Raw genomic sequence first — 13,617 nt, forward strand, 5'->3', positions numbered from 1 at the left:
TTTTTAGTGCAATTCTATCTACGCTTTGTGGCATTTGCCTATCATCACAGTTATTAATATATGTATGGAGAAACACCAGGAAAGTGCAATGCTTCGTTGGCCATCCCAGAATTGTTATGGATGTTTCTGTGTAACAAACATGTGATGTGCTGAAGGAGAAGTGGATTTTTCCAAAGGCACAGGAACAAGAAAAGAAAAGAAACATCCACCCGAACCTTTCTGCTCCTAATTATCTCCTCAAAAACCTCCTCTAATTATTTGGGCCTCCAAAATTATCCTGCTCTTGATGAAAAAGTCATTCGATTCCCAGGGGGAATTCCAGATCACTGACCATGTGTAAAATTAGGTGGATCTTAATCAGGCAACGGTCCATGTTGGGATCTGCTGAACAGAAAGAGATATTCCTGAGATTTTTGGTAATAATCCAAATGAAAGCGAAAATAGCTGTAAAGGGAGGGGGAAAGGAGCTTACAGCCCACTCTTTGGCAATAATTGCTGCCCGGCCTTACAACTGCAACTTCAGACAGACATTCCAGTGAATCGGATGCTGGGACAGCCATGAATCTTCCCACCCACCTCACCTCATGCAGGTCGTATACCTTTGTTCTTCTCTTTAATGTCACATAACCATTAATGCATTTTCCCAGTTCTTCATTGCATCATCATCATTATAAAAAATGAGGAGAGGTTTTGGGTGGCATTACAGGATTAAAGGATTTTGTTAATTAGCATGATGCATAGCTGACATCTTTTGCAAACTTCTAGGAAATTATTGATTGATAGGTTGATTCATTTTTTAGCTTGGCCCTTCAGAGTGATAGGCATCCATCGACTGAACACAGTGAGTGTGCTTCCAGGTTGCCCCCCTCCCTACATGCTACATCTGTCTTCCCTCTTAGCATCAGCAGATGTGGTGGGAATAGAAGGATTTGGGCCTAAGACTGTAGCTTTCTCATATATTCCAGGGCTGTGCTCTGCCAAGGGAAAGGTGAATAAATGGAACAGTATGTTGGCCTCCTCAAAGCAACACTGATGCTTCGTGAAGCTAAGAACTGTCCACCGAGACTCCTTTTTATGGTTAACCTCTCCTTTCTCATTTCCTGCTCTTACTTATTAAAGATGGCAAATTAAACCCTGCATCCTGCTTGGCAGAAGGTTTCACATGACCCTACCCTTGTCATGCCAACAACTACAAGAGTGCTGGAGTGAGCCTTAAGTGTAGAAAGAACAGCGACATTTGCAAGCTGCTCCACCGTAGCAGGGAAACCATTGGACAACACTATTGTCACTGACTTCAGTTGCTCAGCTCTCCAATCGGGACCAGCCCTGCTTTTAGGCAGAGTGAGGCAGTTGCCTCCTGTGACAAATGTTGATGGGCTGGGAGTAGACAGAGCTGTGTGTGCCTTGCTGCCTTCAGCTGACATGGAGGATGCTGTCCCACTGCCAGTGTCAATGTGAGTCAGTCAGTCTGGTCAGCTTTTGCACATCACCTGTTTGTCGCTTACAGGCAGCCCAGTGGGATTGTGTGTGCCATGAAGATCCTGATGGCAAAACTGCATAGTGCTGTCAGTCACTGCAAGCTTGCTGTCGCTTCCAATCAACTGATTGGTGCCAACAGCAATCCTCCTTTGCTAAGGAGCCATCAGGAGCACTTGAAAGCTCTTGATGTTTCCTTGACAGCCACATTTCTACCTGTCCTATCTCTGATATTATATATGACATCAAGTGTGGGGCAGGTAGTCATGGTTTGGGTAGGAATGGGAACAGCCTCATAGCCAAATTGAGATCCATGACAGATCTAATTGGGCCCAGCACCCGGAAGTTCCCCACCCCTCAGTTAGAGATTTTGTGTGTGTGTGTGTGTGTGTAGTTCTCACTCTCTTTTAGTTTGAATTGGTTTGTTTTTTAATTATTCTTGTTTTAAAATGCTGTGAGACACATGAAGCATTGTCTCAGGAAGACAGAATGTAAATAGTTTAATAAATAAATAAATTTAGGCATCAGCAGAAAACGTGCGCTGATAGAGCTATCTCTCCCTAAAAACAGATTCAGTAAAGCTGGACTTCACCATAATGAAGAAAAGCTAAACAGTTTATCATATTTTGGCTGCTTGTAATTTGTTTCTGTAGTTTTTGGATCTGCACACTGTAACAGCACACAGAGTGCATACTAAAATGTTACTTTCCCCCCATACACTTAGAAACACTATGAGTCCTAAAGGAGAGGTTGGATGAATGTTGTGTTTCTGCATAGAACAAATTGGTTTGACTGGCAAGTGATAGTGCATAGCCTGTTTCAGTAACAGGGGAAAAAGAGAGTCAAGGGTCCATCAGATTGTCAGCATACAACTACAGCTGTGCTTTAGAGTCTACAGAAAAAAACACATCTCCAATTTTCAGTGACAGCAATTTGATACAAGGACCAAAAAGTATGTGATGTACTTAATCTCTGTTTAATACTTTGTAATCCAACCCCCTTTAGCTTCCAGGACAGGACGCTGGCCCTGCTAATAGACAGCTGCCTCAGGCGGTCAATTCTGGGTGTCATGAAAGGGCAGCAAATTGTTGGTTATTGATTATTGTTTTATTGTTACAGCCAGGGGAAAGATAGTTGAAATAGATTGCCAAGGGAGAGACCCAAGTGTCACAAAGCAAAATGTGTATGTTGAGACTGTGGCTTGAGTGGACCCATGCAGGGCTTGGAGCATGCCGTAGGGCTCATGTAACTCGAGTTGTGAGATGGGTGTGTTCTCAATTTGTGAGCACTCTAACTCCATATAGGTAAATTCACTCCCAATTTGACTTGGGTTCAGAGTAACTGCTGACCTCCTCCATGCTGAGCAGAAGGCAGCAGCAGTTGAGCCCCTGGATCCTATTCTCCCCCTTTCCCCACAACTTTTAGCAGCTGCAACCAAAGAAAGGCTTCTGACACAGTGTCTGAAATGGCAACCTGCCTCGGGCATATGAGACAGAGGATGTAGCTTGTTTAAAAACTAACAAAGCCCTAAATTTGCATTTACTGCAATGTTTTGCTAATCTAGACATACATACATCAGGGAAAGAGGAGTAGACTGCTCATTCAGAATTGACATCAAGATGACATTCAAGGACAACTTGACAGTTCTGCTTCCTCCTCTATAGTTGCTTCCTCAGGGAATCCTAGATAGGTATCATAAGTCCATGTGCCACTTGTATTGGCTTCAGCATTGGCAGAGTTCTTGTTCACTTATACTAGGCTGGCATTTGGAGCATAGTCCAAATCCTAAAATACCATGCAGCTGTCTCCTAATTTTTATTTTTATATATTTTTTATCTTCTCTTCCAAAATTGCTCAGGAATCTTCTATTCTTGGCCATGGCGGGGGCCGGGGGGAGATATCCAACTATGGCATATTCAGCATAGACCTATTACAATCAATGTTAAGTGAGTTGAGTGCATTGATTTCAACAGGGAAGGTGGTGGTTTCTGCAAGTGCTTTAGAGGGAAGTGAGGGGCAGGTGAGGGTCATCCACTTGGGAAGGTAGCCCATCTAAGAGAAGTAAAACTCTAATCCTAAACCTCCGCTGCCTTGCAGGATATCTTTGGGAGAAGAAAAAGCTAAGGAATAAGATGGCTGGATGGCGCCTTGTTCGCCTCCTTCCAGCAATTCCTGCAGCCAAGCTGGTGCCTAACATATTGCTCATTTTTCCTTTGGACCACATCTTGTCATCTGGGCAGCCCAGGACCTCCATAGACACTGCCCAGGCTTCTGCCCCAAGGAGGTCACTTTGGTGATGATAACGCAGTGGTTTGACTTCACCCCCCGAGACGCGCTCCATTATCTCTTGAGACAGACGGATGCCAACAACAACAACTGACAGGGAGGGAAGAGGAACTTATGGTGTTCCAAATAAGTTGACCCACCTTGGGCACTAGCCATGGTGAGGAGTGGGGCACCATTTCTTGTTCCACCTATGCAGCAAAATGTCTTGGGAAAGCCCTGGGGTGGATAATCTTTTAGTGTGTGTTTCTCCCTTGCACTTGCCCTCCTCTCCTCCTGTCCATGAATTGAGTAAAACAAGCCTGATTTCACCTTGCAAACATAGCTGGAATTAAAAGGCTTTTCCCACATAGGACTGCGCTGAAAGGCGACTGGCTTCCTTTTCACATTTGTAAATGTAATTTGTTCCTCAGCTGACTCTCTTGTCTTCCTATGAAGTCGTTTCTTCTCTCATCCACAGGAGCAAGTTAACAGGGGGTCGGTGCCATCTAGTGGAGATAACAGGAAAACACAAACTTGCCCCTCCTTGGCTCACATGGATTTAAAATTAATTGCTCATTCAACCAATGGTCATTATGAGACTGCTGGGTTGCACAGCAACTTGAGTCGTTTTGCACTATGTGAGACACAAATGCAGTGTGTTTTTTAGAACATGAACAAGAATAGGAAAGGAAGAGGGAACTGGAAAAAAGAGGGAATGTTGTTGGTCTTTAGCTAGTTGGTTGCTTCTCAGGGATGGGTGAACTTCCTCAGCCAGAGACTAATTTGCTCAACCAGCAAGGAATTCAGTCCTACAGTTTTGGGCAAAGATTCTCTGGTATTTCAAGATGCAAAGATACACAGAAGCACACTATGGCAGAAAAAACATTAAGCTTCACAATATCCACCAGGTGGCACACCTACAGTCCTCTAAAGTCCCACTTGGGCAAAAGACCTGCTACTTTTTTTCCTGGGTACTGCCAGATATATAGATGAGTTACACTAAATTTACAAATTAATTTGCCCCCTCAGTGGTTATTTTCACAGCACTCCAATAATTATGGGCCCAGATTTGTTGTTTTGCCTTTCATTCTCTGCACTAAGGATCGATACCAGCTGTTTTATAATAGCATGTCATTCATTAATGACTTGGGCCAGGAATGCACTTTATAAAATACATTTTAAAAAAATAAACAATTACATGTGGGACCTGTGACATTGGCTTGTGGAGTGCTCTCCTTTAGGGTTTCAGGCAGGGAGCCATGTCCATTTTCAGGATACTCCATTCCATTTCCCCTCCTTCTCCAGCTGTGATCCCCAGCCCCTCTGCTACCAACACACTCAGTTTTCTGTACATACATACATACATACATACATACATACATACCTAGTGCTGGTTGTATGTTTATTCCCCCTTCAACCCACTTTTTAGTCCCTAAACACCTCCATGAGTTTGACTGGTGTCAGAAACAGCAACTGAACCAGGGCTGCTGAATTCTTAAAGCTAAACCAACAGTAAGTTAACGTTGGGGAGCCTTTTAGAAAATACCAAGTTTGTCATTTTCAAACACCCAGGAGATATTAGATGCCATATTTTCTTATAGCAACTGGAGATCAAGAATGTACGTTGCTAAGTCTGGTGCCTGTACACAGGAGTAGGGAGAACCAGATTGTTCAGAATCAGAATATGAAGAGTGCCACTGCCACATGCCACCTTCCGAGTCTCCTGCAACATGCCCTTACCCAACCTCGGGAGTTGTCGCATGCAAGGAGGGGGAAACTCTTATTTGCAAAGACCTACCGTGCCATGTTTTGTTTTACTCATTATTAGGGTGGGTGAAGAAGAGGAGAAAACATGCAGCAGCCATACACCTGAGACCCACTAGTCAATAGCCACCTTTCCAAGAACTGTAGTTTTAGTTTTTTAAGAAACCAGCATGTTTCCCATGTTACAAGAATGGGTGGTGCAGTAATGTAAGTTTAACTCTCTCAGAGAGGAAGCATCCTTCACATCACCTGTGAAAACACTCAGAGAGACTCTCACATCCTGGGCTTTCCAAACCCAACACTTTAGGACTCACAAAGCCATGTTTGATCAATATAGTGGCTGAAGTGTAAACATGCACTCATGAAAACCAGCCAGTTGGAAGTGACACTTTAAACCCCTTCTTGGCAGAGCACTGCTCGCTCTCTGCATCTCTTGAACTTTTCAGAATGATGCTCTCTTTTGAGTCCCGCACGTACAAAGCTGGGCTGAGTGTTTCCCTCCCTCCCTCGGCCTTGCTTTGTGTGACTGATGGATGGCCTGAGGGGTTTCCCTCCGCAACCCATTCCTCGAGCCCCCCACCCCACCCCACATGCCTGAATGGCTTATTAGGGAGCCCCTTTGTGGTGTAATTGGATTTCTCCCCTTGTTAGTTTGAAATGAAAATGTCATCTCGATCGAGGGAGGAGCCCATTCAACTCAAATTAAAGCCGGTCATCTCTTCAGTGAGCTGTGAAGCTATTCATGCTGCAGCAAGCAGCTGCAACTGGAGGCGCTCTCGACAATGCCTCAGAAGTGCTCTCCAACCCCAGCTCCCCCCCCCACAACACACCCCACCACACACAACTGGTCTGCTTCTGTGGTGTGACACACACATATATTGGCCAGCCCAAACAGTACGTTAGTCAGGAAAGCTGAAAGCTCAAGGTCCCAAGGAAACAGAAATGTCAGGAACTAGGTTTGAAATGGAGAATCTTAGGGATCCCTAGCTGAATGAGCCATCACAACTGGCCTGGTGTCAGCAGCTGCCAGGGCCCCAGCAGGACCACAGAACCCAGGTGGCTGGGTCTGCAAGTCACCATTTATATTTCTCCACAATGCCCTGGGCACTGTGAGACACTTTAAACAGCAGCTTCCCTACCACCAGGTGAGCCCACGGTCTGTGAAGCTCACCCATGCAGATAGTACCATGTCAAAGTATTAGTAATGGGTTTACAAAATGGCCTCCAAAACCCAAATCAAGGGAGCCTGGAAGCAGGTCATTCTGGGACAGGGAGTGGGACTGTAGCCTCATCACCTACCAGGCCCAGCATGGCCTCCTGCTGCCGCCATTTACCACTCCAGACACAGGCAAATACATGGCAAATACCCTCAAGGAGCCAGGCTCGGCCCTCAAGTCTGAGCAGACATGTTTCAAATACAACATATCATGGGAACATGGTTATTTAAAGAGATTAGGATTGAAGATTAATGCACCCGTAGGACAGGCCACCCACCCCCCTTCCACTTAAACCCATTGTTCTGTTATTGTAGGGAGCATCACCTCTACAGCAAGCACAGGAGCAAGCTGCTAACAGGATTAGTTCTGTTACTTGAACTCACAATAGTGGCTGCCAGCACTGAAGGACCACCTCTGACAGGGGTTTCCCTAAAAAATTCAGACAATCCACAAATGCGAGTGAATAAAAGCCAAGTGAGAGAACATACTGGGGGGGGGGGAGTCACAGATTATTGCGGGTCAGCTTCCCAACCCAGTAGTTAGTGATATAGATGTTTCCTGTGTTTTTAATATGTTGTTGTAAGCCGCCCAGAGTGGCTGGGGCAACCCAGTCATGACAAGCATATAAATAATAAAATCATTCTCATCATAGCAATCAAGACCCCAGAAGTTGTTGCAGCCACATCCTGTGAGCTCCTAACTTGCACATTAAAACTGCTTATGAGCACAGAGAGGCTGAGCATCTCCCCATGTACTTCTCCAAGCTTGTCTCTCCAGCCCCTGGGTGAGCAGAACCAGTGGCGTGGCTTTTTGGATCCCAGCCAGTGCTGCTGCCTGCTCTTTGATAAATCTGCTAACCAAGTGAGTGACTGAAAAGCTGGAAGCGATGCTACCCTACTAACCTGAACAAGCAAAGTTTCCCCGTTTGCATTTGTTTAAAATTACAGAATATGCTGAGGTTTAAGAACAGACAAATGTTTGTGAACCATTTTGGGGGGCTTTTTGGCTGAAAGGCACCCCAGAAATAAATTCTAACCCACTCACAGCCTGTCCTGTCCAGATCTGTCCTTCATCTAGACAAGGCAAAACAACTTCCAAAAGCAAATAGAGGTATTTTTGTTTATATCAGCTTATAGCAGCCACTGTCAAGCTGTTGGTGTATCTTCAGATGGGAGTGTTTAGTCATTTGAGTGTTCAAAGGGTTGTGGACATTATATTTCTACAGATTAATGCAATACTTTTGGTTTTAAACATGTTGCAACTTGCCTTATGTCCAGAGGATAAATCTGAAATATAAGTTATGTTAATAGCCAGTTTTTCATTTAAGCTTGCAGCATTCATTATTAGCAGCCCAAGATCAAACACATAAAGGAATGGAAACCAAAGCCATTTGGAAAGGAACAAAAGATGTGTATTAAGGAACAGTTTGCAACTAGTATTACAAAGAGTTGAGGGAGGTGGTTACAAAGTTTTCCTTTGCTTGGATTAGATTCCTCCACTCTTGTTTTCAAGAGGAGGCCACCACTAGCAGGGGAAGAAGTGTGGGTGGGTGGGGAGTTCTCCCACCAGGTCATTTTGCAAGGATGCAGAAATATCCATTCACGTAAATTAACAGACGTGAGAACCACGTTACACATGCCCACTGCACACTCACCTAGTAAGGCTCCCCCACTGCAACACACACAAACCACACACACATTATGAGACAATGGATGGTTTCATGCTTAAGGCAGACCCCAAGTGAGCACCCCGGGAGCCAGCACTCACACAGAGGCAACCATTCATCAGCACTGTTGCCTCCAGCATGGGGACTGTGTATGCGACAATGCAAAGTACAGGGGCCACACGTACAGCTCCCAGCATGGAAAATAATTCTCAGAATTCCCCGTCCTCATGTACACTGATTAGCTACAGAGTGGCCTCCTATAAACTATGTAAAGTGTGGTTCCATGATCGATATTTCCACACAAACCCAAGCTTCTCTCCATTTGGAGATGGTATTTTAATCCTGTAACTGACCTGAGTTAAGAAGCTTGGTTTTCAATCAATCTTCATGCACCTGCCTGTCTTTAAAAGACCTGGACACACATCTCAAAAGTAATAGGTGTTATACCTATATAATTTGCTTTACAGCAGAGATGTGGGGCCTGTGTCTTCCCCTCCAACCAAAGGAAGCAAAGTCTCAAGGTCGGATCGTGACCAAGAGTGCCAAACCAAACCCAATCCATTTTACGACTCCCAGATTATGAGTGTAATGCAGCCTTGTACAACCTGGTGCACTCCAGATGTTGCCAGATGCCACTTCGAATCACTCCCAAACTGCATGGCCAATAGCTAGGGATTGTGGGAGTTGTAGTCCATCTGAACATGAAGGGCCACACATTTCCCACCTCTGCTTTATACCTTCTCAGTTATCATGTTAACTACCTCCTCTCTAAGGGCAATAAACAATGCCTACTTAGTCATCTCATAACACTGCCTTTTACATACGAGGTTCATTAAGCACTTTTGTTGAGAGAACAAATGAGAAACCCACCTGCTGCCTTTTCACCCCTTCAGTAAAAAACTCAGCTTCAACCAACAACCCTGAGATTGCCTCCACACCCAACTGCTACAACCTGAGCAGCACAACAAGAAAAAATGTAGTCAGCCTCGTGCCACTGAAAGAAAGTAAATTTTCATGCTTCCGCAGGAAGCCAACTGAAGTAGAAGAAACTGTACCCTCACAAACTCGCACTCCATATACTGCCTCCCCACACAACTCATTTATGTTCCCTACAAAATCTATTTACATAACATTTTGAGGGTGGGAGCCCATATGGACACACATACACACAACAGGGGCACATTTGACCCCCCCACACACACTCTCTCTAACATGCGCTCACACACCGGATAAGGAAATGTGGTTCTCCATCCGCCAAGCAGCAATCATGGCTTATAGAGAAGTCCCTGTCATCGTTGGCTTAAGTGAGAGACAACGTAGATGAGGCCCACCAAGAGTAGGCCACGCACGCCGACCATCATGAGAAGTATCAGCAGCAGGATGGACATGACTGGCTCCACCACCTGGTTTCCAAGGTTCCACGTGAGGAATCCCATGTTCACCAACTGTTGATTGATGTCTGAAAGCAGTGAGCGCTCCCCTGGCCTTGCTGCACCCTGAGGCTGCTGCTGCTGCTGTTGGCGGTAGTGTTGTTGTGGAGCAGGGCCTGCGTTCATGTTGAAAAAACCCTGCAGAGGAACCCCAGAGAAACAGAGTGAATTCATGGTGCCGGATCCAGTTTGACAGATACAGTAAAAGCCAGAAAGAGCCGGAAATGCAGCCATTTGGGTGGTTCATAGATTCCAAAGAGCAGGTACTACCATAGAGAGAGTTTTGAGAAATGAGGAAACTACAGAAAAACTTACATCCCTCTTCGGTGAGCATATTCCACAGACAACGTTTAAAAAAAAATTTAATTTCTACTTCATCCTTAAAAATAGTGCAAGGCATTAAAATGCACCAGAAAACTTAATTTTTTAAAAAAAAACCCAACATGGTTTAAGAAACAGTAAGCCTGCAATCCTATCTATGACAGCTGGACTTAAGATGCCAAAGAAGGCCCCCCGCCTACACAGAAATGGAGCCAGAAACAAAATGCTGCAGTGTGGATTACTCCTGTTTTCAGGATATCCCACCCTCCTCCCATTCCTCCCTCATGTTCTGTCCCTGGTTTCATTTGCACTATACATTTGAAGCAGTATCATACAGCTTTTTCAGTCATGGCTTCCCCCAAAGAATCATGGGAATCGTAATTCATCAAGGCTGCTGAGAGCAGCTGTTCCCCCCTCAAAGAACTAAAATTTCTAGGGTTGCCTGTGGAGAAGGACTGGCAAACTCCTCTGACAATGTCCCACTCCTGCTCCAAATAATCAAGTCAGTATTTTGTGACCAGTGAGCATACTCAGTACTCACCAAACTGTTTTTTGGCCTCCTCTCTCCCCCCCCCCCTTTAATCTTTCCCACCCCACCCACCCAAGGCTTTTCTTTTGAACACACATCTACAAACCTTGGTGTTTCCCTGAGTCTGTTGATAACCCCTCTAGGATGAGAATGGTGTTGTTTTTGATATGCAATGACTTCAGAGAACTAAAACCCCTATTAGTATTGATGATTCACAATTAAGGCTGCTATGTGAACCCTGGCTAGGCAGCAACATAGGCCCTACAGCATCCACAGCCCTGCTGATCGTGGCAGTCAGGCCAGAAGGGTGGGCAAATCTGCTGCACCAGTGACAGCAGTGGGGACGACTCAGGATCCAGCAAGTTTCTCCTTCCTGCCCCTGGAGGACCCCATATTGGGTCTTTCTGCAGGCTGCCACCTCAGGAATCTCACCGGACAGCCTGCATATTTGCAGATGGAATAGGGAACGCCACATGGGCAGTGACTGGCAGGGTTAGGAACTGTGGTCTAGTCCAACTCCCCCTCTCCATCTCAAGTTCAGTACAAAGGTAGTTCAGATTACAGTGCCCAAATGCAATTCTGTGCATGCTTACCTGGAAGCAATCCTGGCTCAATTTTGCAAATTTACTTTAGAGGAAACATGCACATGTACTTAAAAGGGTAATCTTTGAACAGATCGACCAAACTTCAGAATTAAGCATCCATTTGCAACAGGAATATTCAAGCCTTTCAAGTTCCTCATATAATAATTCCCAGCAAAACTGAAACATCACATAAAGGTCTTCTCCTCACCGGCTGAGAGGAGGTTCCTCTGTTCTGAGTGCTCTGCCGCACTCGAGGGTCATCGTCTTGTACGATGTCGCCGTTGGCCAAAATCCGCACCATCTTTAAGGGTTGTGTGGTGTTTGTTTTGCCACCCCTGTTAACATAACAAAGAAAAGAGTTTTGAACAAGCTCCAACTGTTGTCTTAGGGAAAGGAGTGCAGTTTAGAGAAGCGGGGACATATCAAATTAATATACATGAAGGCAGTGCTTTATTTCTAAAAAAAATAAAAATGTTTAGGAGTTCTCTTATTTTCCTACTCATATTGAAATACTACCCCTCAATGAGGCCAAACTTAGATTCACAAAATGTTTAGGGGTATGCATACCCCCAGAAAAAAGCACTGCATGAAGGCACATTTTTATACTCTCTATTAGTTGCTCCACAATAAATACTGACACCCCCCCCCCTCTTTTCATGGTCACAATGGCTAGTGCAGATTGGCATACTTATCACACTTTTCACACAATCCTAAACTGTACAGAAAAAAAAATCTATTCCATGGATCATTCATATAGAAACACTGGGGGGGGGGAACAAATTACCAAAAAAAACCCCAATCAGACAAGCCCTTTGACTAGCAAGAAGAAAGGCTGATTCACACACTCCTGTACAGTAGAGCCATCATCATCCAGTTAAAGTGGATTAATCACAGGACTCTTTAATCGATTAAGTTGGCACACACACCGTAAGAATGAAAATGAAAAGCATGCTTTGCTTTTAGATGATGCATGCATTTGTCGCAAGACACCATCTTGGAAAAGTTAATCCCTCCTAGCTGAGAGAGAAGAACAAATAATCACAGTCCATTTCAAGCCGTGACCCTAGGCACAGTCATCAGGGAGCAAGTCCCATTGAATTCAATGGAGCTAACTTCAGACTAAGCAGGGATAGGACTGCACAGTTGATGAGTCAGAAGACTTTTAATCGTTTAATCCAATTAACTGACAAATGGCTGCAGCCTGATATCTAAACAGAAAGGTGAAAGTCTGTCTCTAATTCCTTGGACGATTAACAGAAATCACAAAGGGCAGATATTAGAGAAAGCTCCACACACTTGATTAGACCCCAGGGCTGCATCTGAATATAGATTTCTAGGCACTCAAACTAACCTGGGAAACATTCCCATAAAAGCAGTTATGCCATGGTGCAAGGCAGTCCGATGCTGGTGTCATACATGACCCGACTACAGTCAGGAGGACCATTACAGATTGATGGCCCAGGCATATCTTTTATTTTTGTTATTATATTTATCAGGCACCGCCTTTCACCAGAGGCAACTCAAGGCAGCTTCACAAAAGCACAGGAGTGAGATGAACATCCAAGTTCCCCTAAAGAACACTCAGGCAGATTCACACAGTATTAAGGCGTAAGCTAGAAAAATCTGCAGACCCGTTAAAATTTCTCACCTACAGCTTGAATTCACCAGGCAGCCTTAGACACGCTACTTCTCTCTCAGGCTCAGCTCTACAGTTGCAATATTGACCTACCTCGCATGGGTAAGAGTTAACAAGCAAGCAGAAAACAAAGGCAGCAGAATTAAGGGACTCACTGCTACGAGTTATGATAACAGAGCTTAGTTGTTTTTTAATGTGAGGTGCCCTAGAATGCCCAGCCTCGCCTTGGGAGGAAAGGTACCCCTTCTGACAAGGAAACGGGCACTCTGCACATGCTCGCAAAGCAGTTATTCTTGCAGCTGCTCCAGGGCAGACAGCCAAACCCCCTCGGATTAAGGAACCAACTTCCCACGCTGCATTTGGCTCAAACAAAATCCTGGCAGGTAACTCTGCCCTGCTTCAACCAAGGGGATTCGCATTTCTTCGGCTGCATCTTAGGATTCTGCATTTCTAACAGAGCGGCCCCTTCAGAGGATAAAGCAAAAAGAATTGGCGGCGGGGTGGGAGATGCACCACTCGCCTCTTTTTCTCCCCCTCCGGCTGGTGCAAAACGTCTCCGGCTGCTGCTCCTCCAGCTGCTTCCTCTCGACTGTGACACAACTAAAGCTTGGCAACATCCTACAGGCTGTCGGCGCCGGAAGTTGCAAGCAGGAGAGGGAAGGGAGAGGCGCAAAGCAAGATCCTGCGGCGAGAAGCATTTGCAAAACCTGAGCACCTCCCTCCTCAGGC

The 13,617-nt window shown here is 45.1% G+C and overlaps 1 protein-coding gene across 1 annotated transcript; it reads right to left on the bottom strand.

Moving 5' to 3' along the window:
• Nucleotides 1-8,111: 8,111 nt before the first annotated feature.
• On the bottom strand, nt 8,112-13,389 carry FAM241B (family with sequence similarity 241 member B). Its single transcript, XM_081913228.1, has 3 exons — nt 12,901-13,389; nt 11,461-11,587; nt 8,112-9,956 (listed from the first exon to the last, which is right to left on the bottom strand). Exons 2-3 carry the CDS (start codon nt 11,551-11,553, stop codon nt 9,678-9,680), a joined length of 372 nt encoding a protein of 123 aa, XP_081769354.1. The 5' UTR covers nt 11,554-11,587; nt 12,901-13,389; the 3' UTR covers nt 8,112-9,677.
• Between the last annotated feature and the right edge of the window lie 228 nt (nt 13,390-13,617).

This window comes from Podarcis melisellensis (assembly GCF_964234715.1).
Source record: "Podarcis melisellensis genome assembly, chromosome: 5".
Lineage (NCBI taxonomy): Eukaryota > Metazoa > Chordata > Lepidosauria > Squamata > Lacertidae > Podarcis > Podarcis melisellensis.

Excerpts from the sequence above, each read along its gene's own strand:
- FAM241B (XM_081913228.1), bottom strand. The coding sequence starts at position 11,553 with ATGGTGCGGATTTTGGCCAACGGCGACATCGTACAAGACGATGACCCT. Across the intron at positions 9,957-11,460 it reads GAGGAACCTCCTCTCAGCCG|GGTTTTTTCAACATGAACGC; the intron begins GTGAGGAGAAGA and ends GTTCCTCTGCAG.